Source organism: Venustampulla echinocandica, assembly GCF_003357145.1.
Source record: "Venustampulla echinocandica strain BP 5553 chromosome Unknown scaffold_6, whole genome shotgun sequence".
In the NCBI taxonomy this organism is placed as follows: domain Eukaryota; kingdom Fungi; phylum Ascomycota; class Leotiomycetes; order Helotiales; family Pleuroascaceae; genus Venustampulla; species Venustampulla echinocandica.
In genome coordinates this window covers 344923-362872 of record NW_022474211.1, presented here as the reverse complement: position 1 = coordinate 362872, position 17950 = coordinate 344923, and the positions used below count along the sequence as shown (strand labels likewise).

Sequence of the window (17950 nt, the reverse complement as noted above, 5' to 3'; positions counted from 1 at the left end):
CTGCAAGCGCAAGCCCATCAATGTCTAAAATCTCCAATACCGTTAACCCAGAAGCAAAAGCTCAAAGTTATGTGTCCATTAGCGAATTATTAACCGGTGATTTGATTAACAGTCAGCAGCCCTAACGATAACATTATAGCCGTCAGTATCGAACTCCTGTCCGCAGGTTTGTCGTGCGTTGAAAGGCCCAGAAGTCAGACAGTTCTTGCTAATGTCCGAGGCGTAGCTTGCAATGTATGGGCAACGTGGGTAAATGGTGTCAGGGTTCTAAGTGAACTGTTAGAATGGCAAATTGCAAAGGAACGAAACAGTGGTGAAAAACCTACATCATTGCAGAGAAAGATTGCTCCGCGGTACGAGCAGCTGATGCGAACACATGACTGACCACCGACGTTGCAGATATTCATCTTTCTGAGATAGTTGATGCCATCAGCGATCACGTTAGTATTTGCCCGCTCCCAAGTCTGTCCTTTAACTGGCCAGCAGAAATAATGGTGCTAAATTAGAAACCCTTTGTTAGAAAGCTGGCATTGCTTCATTTGAGTTTCAGTTGAGCAGGTACTAACCTTGCTGGCAACATCACGAGAATCCAAAGCAATATCATTGGCGTTGTTTCCGACGGATGAATCAGGCAGTGTATCGACGTCGAAGTCAGGGTGAAGCTCCTTCATCTGAGCAAAGATATCCTACTCGGTGTTAGCAGAAGTGAGCAGCAATTACACCTGGGACTCGGTGACACCAGTGAATAACCTTACCTGGACAGTGCCGTTAAGCTGAACCTCATGGCCACCAAGAGCGCCGGTGTACTCGAAGGGTACAAGCGGGTACGGAAGGTCATTCTGAACAGCAGCTCCAAGAGCCAAGGTCAAAAGGCCAACAAGGCTCAAGACGATGGTAAAGAACTGCATGATTTCGGCTTTGTTTAGGACGATCGTTAAAGGGGGAAGATATGAGAAATGGTTCACTGTATTTCACGGATGTGAAAGGGAAGTGCAAGTTGCAAAGTGGTTGTCTGCAGGAGTGGAAGTTGGTTTTGTTGTTTGTAGTTAAGAGAATCGGTTCGTACGAGAAATCGACAGCCTTTTATACCCAAAGGTTTACTGGGAGCCGATATTCTCCCGGATTTGTTAGCCGCTTTCTATGGGAATACGGTAGTGAATCCAAGCAAACACCAGAGCCTCGTCCAGATGTTTGCATCCGTGACAAACATTACGTAGATAGGCGCTGGTGAATAATAACATTGCGTACAAGGCTTTCAAATCTGGATGGGGGTAATGACTTCTCACTCATCTATCATGTTCCAGCCAGTTCAGCTAATTAATTCACTCCTCACACTGGCAATGTCGAGATCTTCAAGAGACACATGATCGTCCTGCCTACAAGGCTACAACACTCTCTACTGCTAATATCGACTTCATCGGCTACTCGCATAATGCTCTAGCATTGATGTAGACGGAGATATGCCACGTGTTTAGATGGTTTTCACTGAAAAACAACAGAATTTCAAAACAGCCGGAGGTAAACAATTTCGTAAGGTTAATTCTCATAATTTATTCGCTAATGAAGAAAGAGAACAAAACTAATCTATGTAACAGAGTCAAATGCGAAAACACTCAACAAAGAAAAACAAATTTCTAGAGTTTAAGTTGAAGGCAAGAGCCTCAAGGCTGCCTAGTTTATAGCATCAAAAGCGCCCCGATCGACTCGATGGGGAGGTGGGCATAGAATAGGACAAATAAACCATTCGCCTGTACCTACCTCAATCCTATAGTCTACTTGATTTTAGTTCTATACCTGACGACTCCTTCAAAAGCAGTCAATGCAAAAATCAAGGTAACTTAAGCTGTCACAGAAGGCAGTCATAAAAATGCAAGGGACAAACTACTCCCCTCTATTATGCGAGTAAATAACATCTCTACAGGACTCACCTATTAGTCGGGCTGTGAATACAGGAATAAAGCGAAGAAGTCAAGTGAAGAACGGCATTTCAAATTGTCAACGGCTAAAAAGATAATGCAAAGGAACGGGTGCTTGTATTCTGAATGTGGCGTTTGAACTGCAGAATATAGTAAGTATAATTACTAACATTAATAGGAGATGTTGACACCCAATTGAAGGTTGGACTAAGCTTGTGGCTTTGCAACCCACCCATTTGTAATAATGCCCGTTATTTTTGCCTCCAGCTTTGATATGAACCCTGGAGGGCAGGCCCACGATGGAGAGATTCGAGATTCGAGGAAGGTAACAATCCTATTTAATGAACAACCACGGAGGTTATATGTAGATGTGGCAGTCAAGGTGTGTCTCTGATCGTGAACAATCAGTGTCAATCGCCTCACATAACAGAGTAGCTCTGTCCGAGCCTGCGAGGTGGCGATGATTCTCTTCAATTTGTAGCGATGTATAGGGTACCTCCGTAGGCGGCTGCATTATACGAAAATGCAGTGGGAAGGTATGGGGTGTTTCGTTGCTTTTGCTTTTGTTGGTGAAGGAGTACGCATGATGAAGAGCAATTAAGGTTCTGGAGAAGTTGAGGAACCCAAGCGTCCTCGCCTGTGATTGATTGGCTCCTCCGTCTTCCATACCTTGGCTAGCGACGATCTTCACGGTTCGATTTCTCGGCGCGGATGGGATTTCAAGGCGCATACCTCGTCGACGGTTAGGAGCGCTGCAAGCTATGCACCCGTGCTCTTAGGCCCTTCAACCTTAGTAGCACGATGGCATTTGCGCGAATTTGAGGGTGTGATAGCAAGGCGCAATGGCGGAGCCGGCAGATGGCGCTGTAAGGTTAGTTATTATACTTGGACATTATATTATGAATTTATGTAGGTGGTCACATGAGTTAATAGTACGGCGTCACGGCGAGCATAGAGAGGAGTGATATGCAATTGCCCGTCAATTGCTATGGAGATGTGATAGGAAGAATTGCAAGGCCCATGGCGCCAAAGAAGGGTTGAGGCCTTAATTTTTGCCAGGTCTACCCAGATCACCCTTTCCTTCACGACTCATATCCCATTTTTTTGTTATTTTCCTGTTTTTGTTATTCCTTGTCTTAACCCAGCATTGCGTAAAGGCAGAATAATGTAAGAAAAGCGTGCTCGGTAAGTTGAATGTTGTTGGCTTCGTCGCGCTTAGCAGCTGGTGCTACGGACGATGACATTGTACCGATCGGTATCAAACTTCTGTCCGCAGGTGTAGAAACCGTTGAAAACAGGAAAGACACTACATTTGCCGATCAAGTCCTGGGCATAGCTGGCAATGTAGTTGCACTTGGGGAAGATGGCGTGGTCGTTCTAAAGTTGAAGCGGTTAGCGTTACTCGTAAAGTAGTCGAGCTCTTATGGTTAAGTAACCAAAAGATGAAAAGGAAAGAAAACTTACATCATTGCAAAGGAAAATACCGGCGCTCCAAGAACAGCTGATGCGGACGCATGTCTGGGGGCCAACGTCACAGATATCAATTCCCTTAAGGTATCTGATGCCCTCAGCGATTCGATCACCGTTGGCATAATCCCAGTCTTTGTGGCCGGGAACAGGCTTGCAGATATAGTTGCTCTATAATTAAAATGTTTGTCAGTAAGCGAATATCATATTGTTGAGATTGTAAAGGGAAACAGATAAAACTAACCTTGGAATTAACGTTTTGGGGGGTGATGGCCGAAGCATTAGTACCATTCTGGATGGCATGCTCAGCATCGAACTCCGGGTGCAGAACTTTCATCTGGGCGTAGATCTCCTCGACGGTGCCATTAAGCTGGACGTCATGGCCACCCAGAGTACCCTTGTACTGGAAAGGGACGAGAGGGTGGGGAAGGTCAGCAGCCTCCTGGACGACTGCTGCAAGAGCAACTGCCATGAAGCCAGCGAAGGCAAGGGCGGCGGTGGTGAACTGCATGATTGCAAGTCAGGTTGTTTAGAAGAGGAGGTGATTGGATATTATTGAGGCTGTGAAGGATCAAAGTGGTGTTGTGAAAAGTGGGATGGGTTGAGGGAAGATTGTAGAGAAGAAGAAGAAGAACATGGCTAATGGCAGAATAGATCTAGCTTTTATACTCGTGGATTTCGCGTGCAAACAGTGCAAAGTATCCTGCGGTCAAAAGAGGCAGAACTCAGCCTTGTAGTGAAGTCCAGGCTTGACGGTGAGCATTATTTCTGCCAGCATGTGATCTGGTAGGCAAGCTATGCCCAGTTTCTTTATGTAGGACTCTTGAAATTGGTAGAGTACTCTCACCTAATTAGGGAGCCAAGTTCCTGCAATAACAATAACAACCACAAAAACAAGTAAGCCAGACAACGATAACAGCCTTCCGCCTTAATAAACGTTGCACTTTCTTTGACTCTGTAGTTCTGACGGTTGCTAAGGGATATTTCCTGCGGCTCTATTTCATCCCCAAATCTTTGCAGACTATTATAAGGTTCTATTCACTGCGACAGAGACTATGACAGCTGTTCTGTGAGGTCTGTTTTCCTTCCCAATAATCACACGTTTACACTGTCAAAGCCACCCCATTCCTCTTATTTGGTCATATATCATGCTGTTCTGATTATATAAACCTCTGCTGTTATTCAAGATAAAAATTCTCCTGGTCCTCGACGATATCTGTAATTTAGAATTCTGCCACATTAAATTTAGTAATAATCCTTTGAAGTGTTTTTAAAAAGTTAACTTGCGCCAATAACCTCTAAAACGCCCGAGGAACAATGAAAATGACAAGCTTGGGTAAGTTTTGAGTATACTGTATTGAATCAATAAATAGACATATTATGAAAAGGCTAGTAAACTACATTACATCAAAGAACAACCTAAGCAATATAACAAGTATTCACAACACTGATAACATTTACAATTTTACACCTGTATTTTATTTTACACCCAATAAAACAAATCCATTAGCTCTACAGACTTATGAACAAATCTACGGCCAGATGGCTTTATAAATCCCAGTCTAAAACGTGATTCGAGGAGTTGCTTATGCCAAGCCCCAAACTTAGGAAAAGGGGAAGTCGCCCTATTTTGGCTTTGGGGTTTAGCCGAGTACTCACAAAAGTTGTGCAGTCGCCCAAGAATAAAAAACAATAAATGCAATTAAAACATGCGAAAGTAACATATTCTCTATTTGTTACTGGCATTTCGCTTATGAAACATTATATAGATGGGTCTATTAACGTAGGTGGTGGCCATCAGTTTAGCTGGTGAAATATAGCTGTCTTGTATATAGATAAACGCAACGCGGCTCTGGTCTAAGCCACTATGAGGGAATAGCAAGTTGATTGGGGGTGTCAATATCTTATTTGTGGCGCGGCCGAACGAGATTTCTCTGTGCTTGTAGCTTAGTCGCGCCTGGGTGATGGCGTACTTGGTATGGTGCGATATGATAGACTAACGCAGGGGTGCATATATCTGAGCCATCCAAGGTCTTAGACACAGACCAAGAAATGCCACGGATATCCAAGGCAAGCAACAATAGGCAAAAGCTGAGTATACGCTTTGTACTCGAGTCTTTGTGCTCGAGTACACACACCACACACTCCTACAGGTACGAGTGGACAAACATACCCTTCGCAGCTGGTGTTCCGGTTTGCTGTTGCAATCCATCTGCTGCGGGCTCAATCTGTTGCTACTAGCCGGCGCCATAGGTACTACCGCACGGAGTGGCAACGGCAACGGCAACGGCAAACAGTATTGCTTGGCCTTCTTGTGTGCCTTTTAAAGTTTAAGGCTCATCCATTGGTAGTGATTCATCAGCGGTCCTGTATTCGTAGCCTTATCAACGCGTCTTCCATTCCGTCACAGCTAAAAGCCAAAGCCTCCCCCTTGCATTGCCACTGAGGTCATAGCCCCATAGTTTATAACGCTGAATGGCAAAGCCACGGTCAGAAGGCTCTGGATTGCTCATAGCGTTTTCGATCCCGAATATTGTGTACGTCGCCGCATACCTGCGGGAGCTATAGCGTGTTGTTGCACTGGATATCTCTGGATCGATTGGCAGATGGGTATGACATGCTTTGCGGGGTTCGAGTTGATCAACACCTCGCTCGAGTAGTTTACTACTCCCGGTTCCCCTCAGCCCCCGTATTTCCTACATCTCCATTTATCGACCACCTTCGTGTTAAGTACCTGCTCTAATCGACACTGTTTAACTGGGTAGTTGGTTCTTAGTTCCTTACGAGTAGTTAGCGGGTGGCTATTTCCCGTCCGTTCCTTCCGCCAACGCCGCCGCGCATGGTGTGGTCGACGCCCCGGTGGTGACTCCGGACCACATTGGGACTTTACAATCCGTAATTCTACATCTCCATTCTCCATTTATAAGACGAAGCTGATGCCCAAAACCCAGAATTCTCGAAAAGTAGCACTTGCACTGCTAACCTTCTGCCCATCCTGAAGCCACAATGGCACCTCTCTCCCATCCCGGCATGGTAACGATCAAGTTTGCGAAGCCTGATGTACAACCCCCAGTGTATGTAGCAGGCTCCTTTTCCGACCCAGCATGGCTGCCCCAGGAAATGGAATACACCATCAAAGGGGACGGCCAGCGCGAATATGTCAAGGACATTCCTGCAGAAGAAGGAAAGGAATATCAATACAAATTCCGCCTGGGGCCGGGAGACTGGTGGATCTTGGATGAAGCTTCCCCAACAGGTGAGGCCAAAGAATTCCTATCCGCTTCTACCTTGTGGATAGCACAATTTACCTGCAGGCGTCAAACCTAACGGCAATACTAACTGGCTTATGTGGCTAGTCACCGACGACATTGGCAATCGAAACAATCTCCTCTCTGTACCTGTACGGCAGCAGGACACCACACGCTCCGTGGCTATTGAAATGCCAAGCTCTAGAATACGAGAGGTCAAAGAGCTTGGTGAATCTGTCCCCGGGAAAATAGGTGGGTTGGTCGATCTCCAACCTCGCGCCGGCCGGCAAGACAATGACGACATTCAACAATGGACCACGAGACGCGAACTCGTAGACGTTGTAGCAGCTGCGGTCCTCCTTGATGATGCCCAACACACGCCCCCAATGTCTGATGGAGATGTAGGCGAGATTGGTGGCAGGCGCATGTCTGATACCCCTATCTCCCAAGCGGAAAGAATAGCGGCCGAGGCGGCAGAAGTTGCGGCTCTCCCCGAAGAAAAGAGTGTGGTACGTGACTTTGTTTCTGTTCGCCGCGTTCGTGACGTCCTATCTCAGTTATTAATACGATATTAGCAGGATTTCGAATTGCCCCCATCTCCATTGAACTTTGAAGATGGGCGTGACTTGGACTCATATCCTGTCACGCCGGGGGATGACCAAGTACCGCTCTTTCCACATGAATGTCCTGGTCCTACAGACAAGGTAGTAGAAAGCCCCCATGAGTATATACGGGCGATGTCGTGGTCCAAGCCAGTTGAAGAAGTACTGGACTTGAAAGATCCTTCACTCGTTCCTTTCCCAACAGATCGAGACGGAATCATGGCTCAACTTCGGGATGTGGAGAGGCGTAACTCCTCAGTAGGACCAGAAACTCCTCCATTTCCCCCCTTTGAATCCAATCACTATCCGGACAGACTGGAGATCCCATCTCCTTCAATCCGGTCACTTACTCGAGATCAGTCTCCCTCGCTCCATTCGATTGTCGAAGAACAAGAAGTAGGTGACGCGCCCCTTACATCCATACCAAACCTATCCGACCTCCTTGCTACACCCGAGAAAAACAAGTTCTTGGATCCTGCATATTCTGACGATATTAAAGGTGAGGTTTCGGCCATATTTCTAGATCACCCTCAACCGATCATCCATGTTGCAAAAGCCAACCTAGAGTCGGGTGTCAAGAGCCAATTCCTGGATAGCCAGTCGGATGAGACTCCACAAGAACACCCGGCACCCAGGGTTGGAGACGAAGTAGTAGGCTTTGAAGCGCCTGTCGAGGAAGAACGATCCCACGGAGAGACACTCAAGGTTCTAGAATCTCCGCCAATAGCCACTGTTGTGGTCCAAGCGACAAGTCCTCATATCAATGACTCCAAACATCTTTCGGAGTATAAGATCAAGGCTAGCGAAGTGGACTTCAAACGCAGTGAAGTGCAACTTGATCCAACAACCCAAATCGAAGGTGCTTCTGTATCTAGCAGTAACGTTGAAATACCCGCCGATGTAGCATCACCGAAGTTTAACAATGATTTGGCACAACGTATCAGGCTACCCCCTTTAGGCGAAGTACATCCAAGTTACGACAGCGAGCCTTCCACCACCGATGCAACACCAAGTGCTACAATACAGCCAGCCACACAGTGGTCGAATACAATGGCCACACTTAATGGTTCGTCTGGTGCAGCACTCGACACTGGCGAGAGTACGTCGATTGCGCATCGCCCTGAGCTGAAGCCGCGAAAGCAACCACCACAAGTCTCTCCCTTAGAACGACCTCTGACGCCAAGTTCTATCCGATCTTCGAATAAGGATGCTAAGTCCAGAAGTTTCTTGAAAGCATTCTGGCGGGTCGTTTTTGTTGATTGGATTGGCGGCTTCATTTTGAGGCTGTGCGGTGGAGGACGTCACACGTAAGGAACACACCATCTATCTTTTGTGTCTCCACACTCTTCATCTTCTCTGTATCATATTTGAGCTTTCAAAATGCTGATAGCTGGACACCGGGCAGGCTGTTGGCCGTATTTGCGCTTGTAATAGTTGCTGTCGCTCTAGCGTTGTATTCGTCCTCATGAGCGTGACGACCAATTCAAGTTGCACTTCATCGGTTCAAACAATACCCTCAGACTGTACTTCGTGCAGCACGTCCGGAGTACATCATGAATAATGCTCACCATCGCATATTCTTATTTTTTCTTATTAAATGTTATTTGGGAGGACACCACGACGGGGGACGTTGTATGATTTTGAGCATTAACATTAGTTAGCCCTTTACGGAGTAGAAATTACTGAGCTTATTAAATGAAAATTCGAGCAGCTTTGTATGAATACGAGTAATGGACAGATAAACGGACGGAAGAGATATTGGGTGCAAAGTGTGGCGTTGTGTAATAGGATTGTAGTATTTTGTACCCGGTAGTAACACACGAGTGGAATGCCGAAGAGCAGAGGAGAATACTTCGTAGCAAGAAGAGAAATAGGAAGTTGGAGCCCATAATGTGATCGAGGTGGAACATGAGCTGCTGTAGCCCCATACAGGGGATCAATACTACGAAGTACGTACTTTTATCATGGCGCGCACGCGACCCTGCACGGAACTCAGCAGCCCAAGAAATCATTCCGAGTTTCAACGTTGCAACTTGTAAGCGGCCAAGCATCTCAATGCGATCCTACTCACTGTCAACTACTTATCCTCTATACGTATAGATGGATCAAAGCAGTACTTTACCAACGCACAAGTCCAATTGGATCCGTATCCAAATGACCAGCGAAGCATCACCCGTTTGACGAATGCAATGCCGGACCACAACGGTCAATACGAACTCCTCCCACGCTCCTCGCGCGACCTCGACTCTGTGCCTGATGAATTCAAGGACAAGCCTCTGCCGCGATCTCGACGATCTATATTTTCAGTTGCGCGGAAAATAAGGCGGGTATGCAGAGTTTGCAGACCGTTGTATATCGTTGTGGCGTTGGTGCTCTTTCTACTATGGCAGATCACGTTCAATACTTCGTACATGAGCCCACCCCCGTTTGAGATTCCTACGGACGAGAAGGTCTTTATCGCGGCGAATATCATCGATGGAGAGCTGATAGATGGCGCGTGGGGCAAGTCGCTGCTGGATTTGGTGGAGCTTATAGGGAAGGACCGTGTCTATGTGTCTATCTATGGGGGTCCTACATCTGCGTTGAGGAACTTAGATGGGAAATTGCCATGTGGGCATAGTCTGGTATCTGAGAAAGAGCACCCGTTGGATATGGATGCTATACCAAGGACGAAACTACCTACTGGAGAGACCAGAGTCAAGCGCATTGCGTATTTGGCGGAGGTGCGGAATAAAGCGCTGGAGCCACTGGATACGCTGAAGACGAGCTTCGATAAAGTGTTGTTTATCAACGATGTGTTTTTTGACGCTCGGGATGCTGCGAGGCTACTTTGGGGCACAAATGTTAATGACAATGGGAAGAGTGTATATAAAGCTGCGTGTGGGACGGATTTCGTGCAGTGGTGGAAGTTCTATGATACTTTTGCTACGAGGGATGCTGAGGGTTATAGCATTGGTGTTCCTATATTCCCCTGGTTTGCGGGTGAAGATGCGGCGATAAGCAGGAGAGATGTGCTGGAAGGGAGAGGTGCAGTGCGAGTCAAGAGTTGCTGGGGCGGTATGACGGCTTTTGATGCCAGATATTTGCAGTCGAACCCGGAGAACTCGAGTTCCCGAAGGTATCACGGAGGTCTGGATGGGGATATAGGGGTGGATATTAAGAGTACCCGCCAAGTCGAGCCCCCAACGCTGCCTCTGCGCTTTCGCTCTGAACCGGAACCATTCTGGGACTCGAGCGAGTGTTGTCTGATATACACCGATATAATGGCGTTGCCGGACTTCTCACCTGCCTCTTCCCCGTCTACTTCGGATCCAGGAGCAACAAAAGATCCCTGGGATACGGGAATCTACATGAATCCCTACGTTCGCGTTTCCTACGATGCGAAGACGCAATCCATGCTCAATTTAGGGAAACGCTTCGAACGCCTCTTCGCTCTCCCACAAGCCATCGTCAATCACTTTGCCCATATGCCCGTGTTTAACGCCCGGCGTGCTGAGGTTGAGGGGCAGATCATCAAAGACAAATTGTGGATCCCATTCGAGAATGCAACTGGGCATACAGAGAGAGATGATGACCACGCGGAAATATATCCATCGCGGATGATGGGGAAGAGAGAAATAATAGGAGAGCCATTGGACAGGGACTATTGGGCCACCAAAGGACATTACGTTGATTTCAATAGGACCGCGACAAGGGGTGCGTATTGTGGCGTTAGACAGCTGCTCGTGATGAAGGAGGGAAAGCTCAAAGAGGGCGAGGGCAATTGGGATAATCTGCTCAACGAGGTGCCGCCAGTTGACCTTTAGCTGAGATCAGACAGCAGCAGCTATATATACATGGGAAGGAGTTGGTGGGATTTTGGGTTATCTTTGATCAAAGAAGATCTATGACTGCAGATATGCTTCCAGCTTTGGTATATAATAGGGTCGGTCTTTGCTAGCAGATGTAAAGATCTGTCTGTAGACCGAATTCGGATTGGTCGAGTTTATGTAGGACTACTTGGAGGGTAATTTATGATGATAAGATAGTATGATAGAGAATAATGATGGGTATTGAGATAAGAGGCTGGGGATATCTCAATATGTAATATTCACAGTGCTTATGCTTTTTTTAAGAATTTCGGAGCAACAAAGATTCACATAGTGGTAAGAAGTCTTTGCAGCACCGTGTATGTTGGAGCAACCCTTCACATATTGTGCTTAGTTTAGGAATTAGTAGCCGGCTTGATGATGTTGGGTGGATGTATGAAGTTCAACAGCCTTTCGGATGAAGATTTGATACCACAGGGGAAATGACATGCAACATTTGGACGCATCTATTTAAGTAATATCTCATCTAGATACAATTATAGAGGGAAACGCACGGGCAACAGTTATGTTACATTGGCAGGGCTTCCTCTGTAAGCCGATGTTGGTCCAACACACCAGATTGCGAATTGTTGGCATCTGGGCCCATCTTTTGGTTTGTGCCGCAGACTAGAGAGAGGTTGTCTACTAACAATTGCTCACACAAGTACCCCGGACCACGTAGCGTACGACCGGCAACTTGTGCGAATGTCTCAAGGGGGCTTGGTGACATGCTATTGATGCGCATAGTACCGCACCGCACCTCACCTCAGTCGACGGCTTCCCAACCGTTGGCTCGGCTTCCCTGATCTATCCGATGCCCTCACTAGACATCACCCGGTATGACACCCTTTCATTGATGGACCTCACGCTCTGTAACATCTCCTGGATAGCTTGGCTTCGTAGTGTATGGATTATAACTTATTTCAGTGTAAACTTCTGGCCGGCAATCACAGGAGCAGCGGCTGTTGATTTGGAATTTGCTTTGCCACACATGGCACATGCTGGGGAACGTGTTAGCTTGAACCTCTTCCCAAGTACCAACGGGTAAAGAACATACCATTTGCTTTATATGCACATTTCTGGCAGTATGTTCGCCCCTGGTCAACCTTGGTTTTGCAGGTGGTGCAGGAGCTGGAGTACGACGCATACGGGTTCCTGGCAGCTTTGGAGAGGAGTTTACTCTGCCATGGTCAAGTTAGCATTCATTCGATGGCAAGAAGGATTTGGAGGGCAAGAGCCCTGATTTACTTACCTTTCCTATGCCATTGTTTCCCAGAGTCGCTGATTTACTCTTGTCCTTGTCACCGCTCTTGGAGGAGGATCCTGCGGGAGAACCATAGTACATATCACTCCTCTTCTTGACTCCCGGGGTGGCGAGGGTGGTCGACTTGGAGAGCTTCTGGCATTTTGCGCAAACCATTTTGAATATTGAATGAATACGAGTATCTCTTGCTTGTAGTTGGGGCTAAAGAGAACTAGTGAATGATAATACGAGGTGGTAGCGTATGCACTGCACGTACGTAGAGCACTCTGTAAAGGTCGACGGAGGTTTCAACCTGTATGTGTAGCGATAAGATTGCGACGATCTGGGGCTGGGGCGTGAGGCTGAAGGAGCTGCGGGTGCCAAGCCTCTTAAGTAGCGGGCAGGGATTGTTTACAGTACGACCGGAAACGTACGTACGTATTCGAACTCTCCGCAGACCTATTGATATACACTCCCTAAAGAACCTACCTCTCATTACACCGAAAGCTACAGATATACTGCCTACCGGGGCGGCCTGCGACTTACCGCTTTGTACGCGAATTTTTGGACCAAAGGCTTCGCACACATACACATTCTTCCAACCGGGCTGTGCTCCGACGTCTCAAGCTCACTTGTCAATCTCACGACTGGACCCTTTCCTGCGACGATACTTCACGATACAAGCTTCGACGAGACTAGACTGCACCAGACAACGGATAGAAGAGGCCTGCAGTGCCGATACTCATTATTTCTGTTAAGATCACGTAGCGACGATCGTCAATGACATAGCGTGCGCTGCTCTCCTGAGTGTCGCAACACGCTCTTCTCATGAGCATGGCCGGCAAGCCGTCTGCCAGCAATCGGGACGACCTCCTCCTCGACCTAGACGATGAGCGACCAATATACAACGATGGACAGCGTCCACCGATCAACGACGATGACCTTTTGCGCGCCTATACCGCCGACCACGACCCATCAAACCCCCGACCCTCGATATCCTACGATGAGTTCGTGGGGGCGGGGGGAGGACGATCCCCTCCTTCGTCGTCAGGCAGGCAATTGCCCGGCGGGCCTGGTACTATCCCTGGGGCTGGAGGAGGTCCATATGTATCTGGAAGCAGCCAGCGGGTGCATAGCCAGAGTTCGGGGCTAGGAAACTACCAGCGCTATGCGGATGATCTGGACGACTTCCCCGACGAGGACGGGCAGTCGATGTATTACCAACCTGGAGAAGGTGCAGCGGCCGATGGGCAAATGAGGGGCAATGCGAGGAATCGCAATAGTGTGCTCAGCATGGGAGGCGGGCTGATGGGCAGAGCCAAGAGCATGCTGGGAATGAAACCGGAGTATTCGGAAATGGACCTACCCTTGACGGAGGGTGGAGGACGAGCAAACACGGATTCAAGTATACCAAATACCCCCAAGGCGCCTGCAAAGAAATTCGATGTGGGAAAATTCAAGTTTGGGTTTGGCAGAGGAAAGCCAGACCCGTCAACTCTGGGTCCAAGAATCATACACCTGAACAACCCTCCTGCAAATTCCATAAACAAGTATGTGGACAACCACATCTCGACCGCCAAGTACAACGTTGCAAGTTTTATGCCCAAATTCCTATTCGAACAATTTTCAAAATTCGCCAATCTGTTCTTCTTGTTTACTGCCGCATTGCAACAAATACCCAACTTGTCACCCACAAATAAATACACTACCATTGGTCCGTTAATCTTGGTGCTTTCGGTTTCAGCAGGCAAGGAATTAGTAGAAGATTACCGAAGGAAATCGTCAGATAAATCATTGAACAACTCGAAAGCCCGCGTCCTGCGGGGGTCATCGTTTGTCGACCAAAAATGGATCAACGTCGCAGTTGGAGATATAGTGCGTGTGGAGTCCGAAGAGCCATTTCCTGCGGATATTGTGTTGCTGGCGAGCTCTGAGCCGGAAGGGCTGTGCTACATCGAAACCGCCAACCTTGATGGAGAAACCAATCTCAAAATCAAGCAAGCTATTACTGAGACCTGCACTATGATCAGCTCAGCTGAACTTAGTAGGCTCGGTGGAAGATTGCGGTCCGAGCAACCGAATAGTAGTCTATATACATACGAAGCCACCTTAACTATCGCTGCGGGTGGTGGAGAGAAAGAGCTTCCTTTACAACCAGACCAACTTCTCCTCAGAGGAGCTACATTGCGCAACACTCCTTGGATCTACGGTGTCGTTGTTTTTACCGGCCATGAGACGAAGCTAATGCGAAATGCAACTGCTACCCCAATCAAACGAACAGCAGTCGAAAGACAACTAAATATGCTCGTCCTGTTACTGATTGGTATTCTTGTGGCTCTTAGTGTTGTAAGCTCCATCGGGGATATGATCGTTCGCATAAAACATGGTGCAGAGTTGAGCTATCTTGGTTATCCTGCCTCATCTTCGGGCATAGACAAGCTGGCACAGTTCTGGTTCGATATGTCCACGTACTGGGTCCTTTATTCAGCTCTGGTGCCGATTTCACTCTTTGTCACCATTGAAGTCATAAAATATTGGCACGCTATCCTTATCAACGATGACTTGGACATGTACTACGACAAAATGGATACCCCTGCGGTGTGCCGCACCTCCAGTTTGGTTGAAGAGCTAGGCATGGTTGAGTACATATTCTCTGATAAGACGGGCACCTTAACATGCAATCAGATGGAGTTCAAGCAGTGCTCGATCGCAGGCATACAGTACTCGGAGGATGTTCCGGATGACCGACGTGCTACGACCCAGGATGGCATTGAAATTGGAATCCATGACTTCGCCCGCCTTGCGAAGAACCTGGAATCACACGAGTCGAGCCAGGCAATTCACCACTTCCTGACGTTGTTAGCAACTTGTCATACTGTCATACCAGAAAGAACTGAAGAGAAAGGAGGAGCCATCAAATATCAAGCAGCATCACCTGATGAAGGTGCGTTGGTTGAGGGGGCCGTGACGATGGGTTACCAATTTACAGCTCGCAAACCGAAGGCCGTTCAAATCGTCGTCGCGGGACAAAAATATGAATACGAGCTGCTAGCAGTTTGCGAGTTCAATTCTACCCGGAAACGGATGTCTGCTATCTTCCGATGCCCGGATGGAAAAATTAGATGCTACTGTAAAGGTGCTGACACCGTTATCCTTGAGCGACTGGGTCCTAATAATCCTCATATCGAGGCCACCCTCCAACATCTCGAAGAGTACGCTTCTGAAGGCCTTCGGACCTTGTGTCTCGCCATGCGTGAGATCCCAGACCATGAGTTCCAGCAATGGTGGCAGATATTCGATAAGGCACAGACTACGGTGAGTGGTAACCGTGCTGACGAGCTTGACAAAGCCGCAGAACTGTTGGAGAGAGACTTTCATCTTCTTGGCGCAACAGCCATTGAAGACCGCCTCCAAGACGGTGTCCCTGAAACGATTCATACATTGCAAGAAGCAGGCATTAAAGTATGGATCCTTACTGGTGACCGACAAGAGACGGCGATCAACATTGGCATGAGTTGCAAGCTGATCAGCGAAGACATGACGCTTCTGATTGTCAACGAGGAGGATGCAGCCGCAACGAGAGATAACATCCAAAAGAAACTTGAAGCGATACGGACCCAGGCAGATGGCTCCATCGCCATGGATACCCTGGCGCTTGTTATCGACGGAAAGTCGTTGACATATGCCTTAGAGAAGGATCTAGAAAAGGACTTCTTAGACCTCGCCGTCATGTGTAAGGCGGTAATCTGCTGTCGTGTCTCGCCGCTTCAGAAAGCCCTAGTTGTCAAGCTTGTCAAGCGTCATCTCAAAGCCATCTTGCTGGCTATCGGCGATGGCGCAAACGACGTATCGATGATCCAAGCGGCACATATTGGAGTAGGTATAAGTGGCATGGAAGGTCTTCAGGCCGCTCGCAGTGCGGATGTGGCCATTGGTCAATTTAGATATTTGCGGAAGTTGCTTCTCGTTCACGGAGCGTGGAGTTACCAACGGATCAGCAAGGCCATCCTCTACTCTTTCTACAAAAATATTACGCTGTACATGACGCAATTCTACGTAAGTGTTATTAGTCCTTCGAATGTACGCACCGCTAATACTTTTAGTACTCGTTTCAAAACGCCTTCTCTGGAGAGGTCATCTACGAATCATGGACCCTTTCGTTCTACAATATTTTCTTCACTGTTTTCCCACCCTTAGCAATTGGTATCTTCGATCAATTCATCTCGGCGCGCCTGCTAGACAGGTACCCCCAGCTTTACCAGCTCGGACAGAGGAATACATTCTTCAAGGTACACTCATTTTTATCCTGGGTTGGCAATGGCTTCTACCACTCTTTGATCCTATACATTGTATCTGAGGGCATCTGGTTGCGTGACCTTCCCCAAGGGGACGGCAAACTTGCAGGCCACTGGGTCTGGGGTACAGGCCTCTACACAGCAGTCCTCGCCACTGTGCTGGGTAAAGCAGCCCTGGTCACTAATATCTGGACGAAATACCACGTCATCGCAATCCCTGGAAGCATGGTAATCTGGATGGTATTCATTTCGGTGTACGCTACTGTGGCCCCGAAGTTGGGGTTCTCAACGGAATATGAGGGAGTCGTACCTCGATTATTTCCCAGCCCGGTATTCTGGCTACAGGTTCTTGTTCTGCCGGTTCTTTGTCTTTCCCGAGACTTCGCGTGGAAATAGTAAGTTCTTATTCGAGAGTTTCCAAAGGAATGGCTTTTTCTAATCGTTGGAATAGTGCCAAACGGATGTACTATCCACAAACATACCACCACATCCAAGAGATACAAAAATACAACATTCAAGATTATAGACCACGGTATGCTGGTTCTTCCCTACTTTTGGATATCCCTTCTGTTGTAGTTATTTTCAACTAACGTATTTTGGCACAGCATGGAACAATTCCAAAAAGCCATCCGCAAAGTTCGCCAGGTGCAACGTATGCGGAAACAGCGTGGATATGCCTTCTCACAAGCCGACGAATCCCAAACGCGGGTTCTTCAGGCATATGACACGACAAGGGAGAGAGGTCGATATGGAGAGATGGCCAGTTCGAGGCCGGACGGGACATGATCGGGTAATTGCATCATGCATGTATGATTCTTTGAAGCGATATTCTATTGTATTTGGATTTAGGGGTTTGTTTTTATCGGGATACATTTAAGAGGGCAAAAATCCCAGCTAAGGGGTTGTATTTGACTCGAGCTGGGTCCACCCACCCTGTTTTTTTTTGCCAATTGAAGGCCGTAGCTATTCGCTGCTTATATGAAGCTGTACTGTACATTGTTTGAGCGTGGCTAAAGTGAATATATCCAATTATATGAAATTATTAAATTACGACTATTTTGAAGGCCCCATTAAGTCTGGGCTGTAGTAATATGTACACGAAGAAACACGAGATACTTCTAAATACGTTGTTCCCGTTATCATAGCAGGGTGCTAGATCTCCTAAACCCGAAAAAGGGAGCCCAGCTAAACCTTCCATATTCGATACCTCCCCGTATTTAATGACGGGGTTTGTATGGTTTGATGATAAGGCAGCCGCGCTTTAGATAACTGAGGTGGTTCTGATGGTCAAGTTATCCAGTGGAGAGCGTGGGCTTCTGATGCTGGTGTTG

The 17950-nt window shown here is 47.5% G+C and overlaps 6 protein-coding genes across 6 annotated transcripts; 3 read left to right on the top strand and 3 right to left on the bottom strand.

The window, feature by feature from the left end:
- Positions 1-105: 105 nt before the first annotated feature.
- BP5553_07553 (uncharacterized protein) lies at positions 106-908 on the bottom strand (the record flags this gene model as incomplete). The annotated part of the gene is made up of 4 exons (XM_032016176.1): positions 106-267; positions 327-497; positions 567-686; positions 756-908. 4 exons carry the CDS (start codon positions 906-908, stop codon positions 106-108), a joined length of 606 nt encoding a protein of 201 aa, XP_031867407.1.
- Positions 909-3131: 2223 nt separating this feature from the next.
- Positions 3132-3894, bottom strand: BP5553_07552 (uncharacterized protein; the record flags this gene model as incomplete). The annotated part of the gene is made up of 3 exons (XM_032016175.1): positions 3132-3293; positions 3381-3554; positions 3628-3894. 3 exons carry the CDS (start codon positions 3892-3894, stop codon positions 3132-3134), a joined length of 603 nt encoding a protein of 200 aa, XP_031867406.1.
- Positions 3895-6389: 2495 nt separating this feature from the next.
- On the top strand, positions 6390-8544 carry BP5553_07551 (uncharacterized protein; the record flags this gene model as incomplete). The annotated part of the gene is made up of 3 exons (XM_032016174.1): positions 6390-6639; positions 6740-7140; positions 7210-8544. The coding sequence occupies 3 exons, from the start codon at positions 6390-6392 to the stop codon at positions 8542-8544; spliced, it is 1986 nt and encodes a 661-aa protein (XP_031867405.1).
- Positions 8545-9422: 878 nt separating this feature from the next.
- On the top strand, positions 9423-11039 carry BP5553_07550 (Uncharacterized protein; the record flags this gene model as incomplete). The annotated part of the gene is made up of 1 exon (XM_032016173.1): positions 9423-11039. One exon carries the CDS (start codon positions 9423-9425, stop codon positions 11037-11039), a length of 1617 nt encoding a protein of 538 aa, XP_031867404.1.
- A 960-nt stretch (positions 11040-11999) lies between these two features.
- On the bottom strand, positions 12000-12501 carry BP5553_07549 (Uncharacterized protein; the record flags this gene model as incomplete). Its single annotated transcript, XM_032016172.1, has 3 exons — positions 12000-12082; positions 12139-12262; positions 12334-12501. The coding sequence occupies 3 exons, from the start codon at positions 12499-12501 to the stop codon at positions 12000-12002; spliced, it is 375 nt and encodes a 124-aa protein (XP_031867403.1).
- A 657-nt stretch (positions 12502-13158) lies between these two features.
- BP5553_07548 (putative P-type amino-phospholipid-ATPase) lies at positions 13159-17405 on the top strand (the record flags this gene model as incomplete). The annotated part of the gene is made up of 4 exons (XM_032016171.1): positions 13159-16380; positions 16428-17014; positions 17071-17151; positions 17225-17405. The coding sequence occupies 4 exons, from the start codon at positions 13159-13161 to the stop codon at positions 17403-17405; spliced, it is 4071 nt and encodes a 1356-aa protein (XP_031867402.1).
- Positions 17406-17950: the final 545 nt, after the last annotated feature.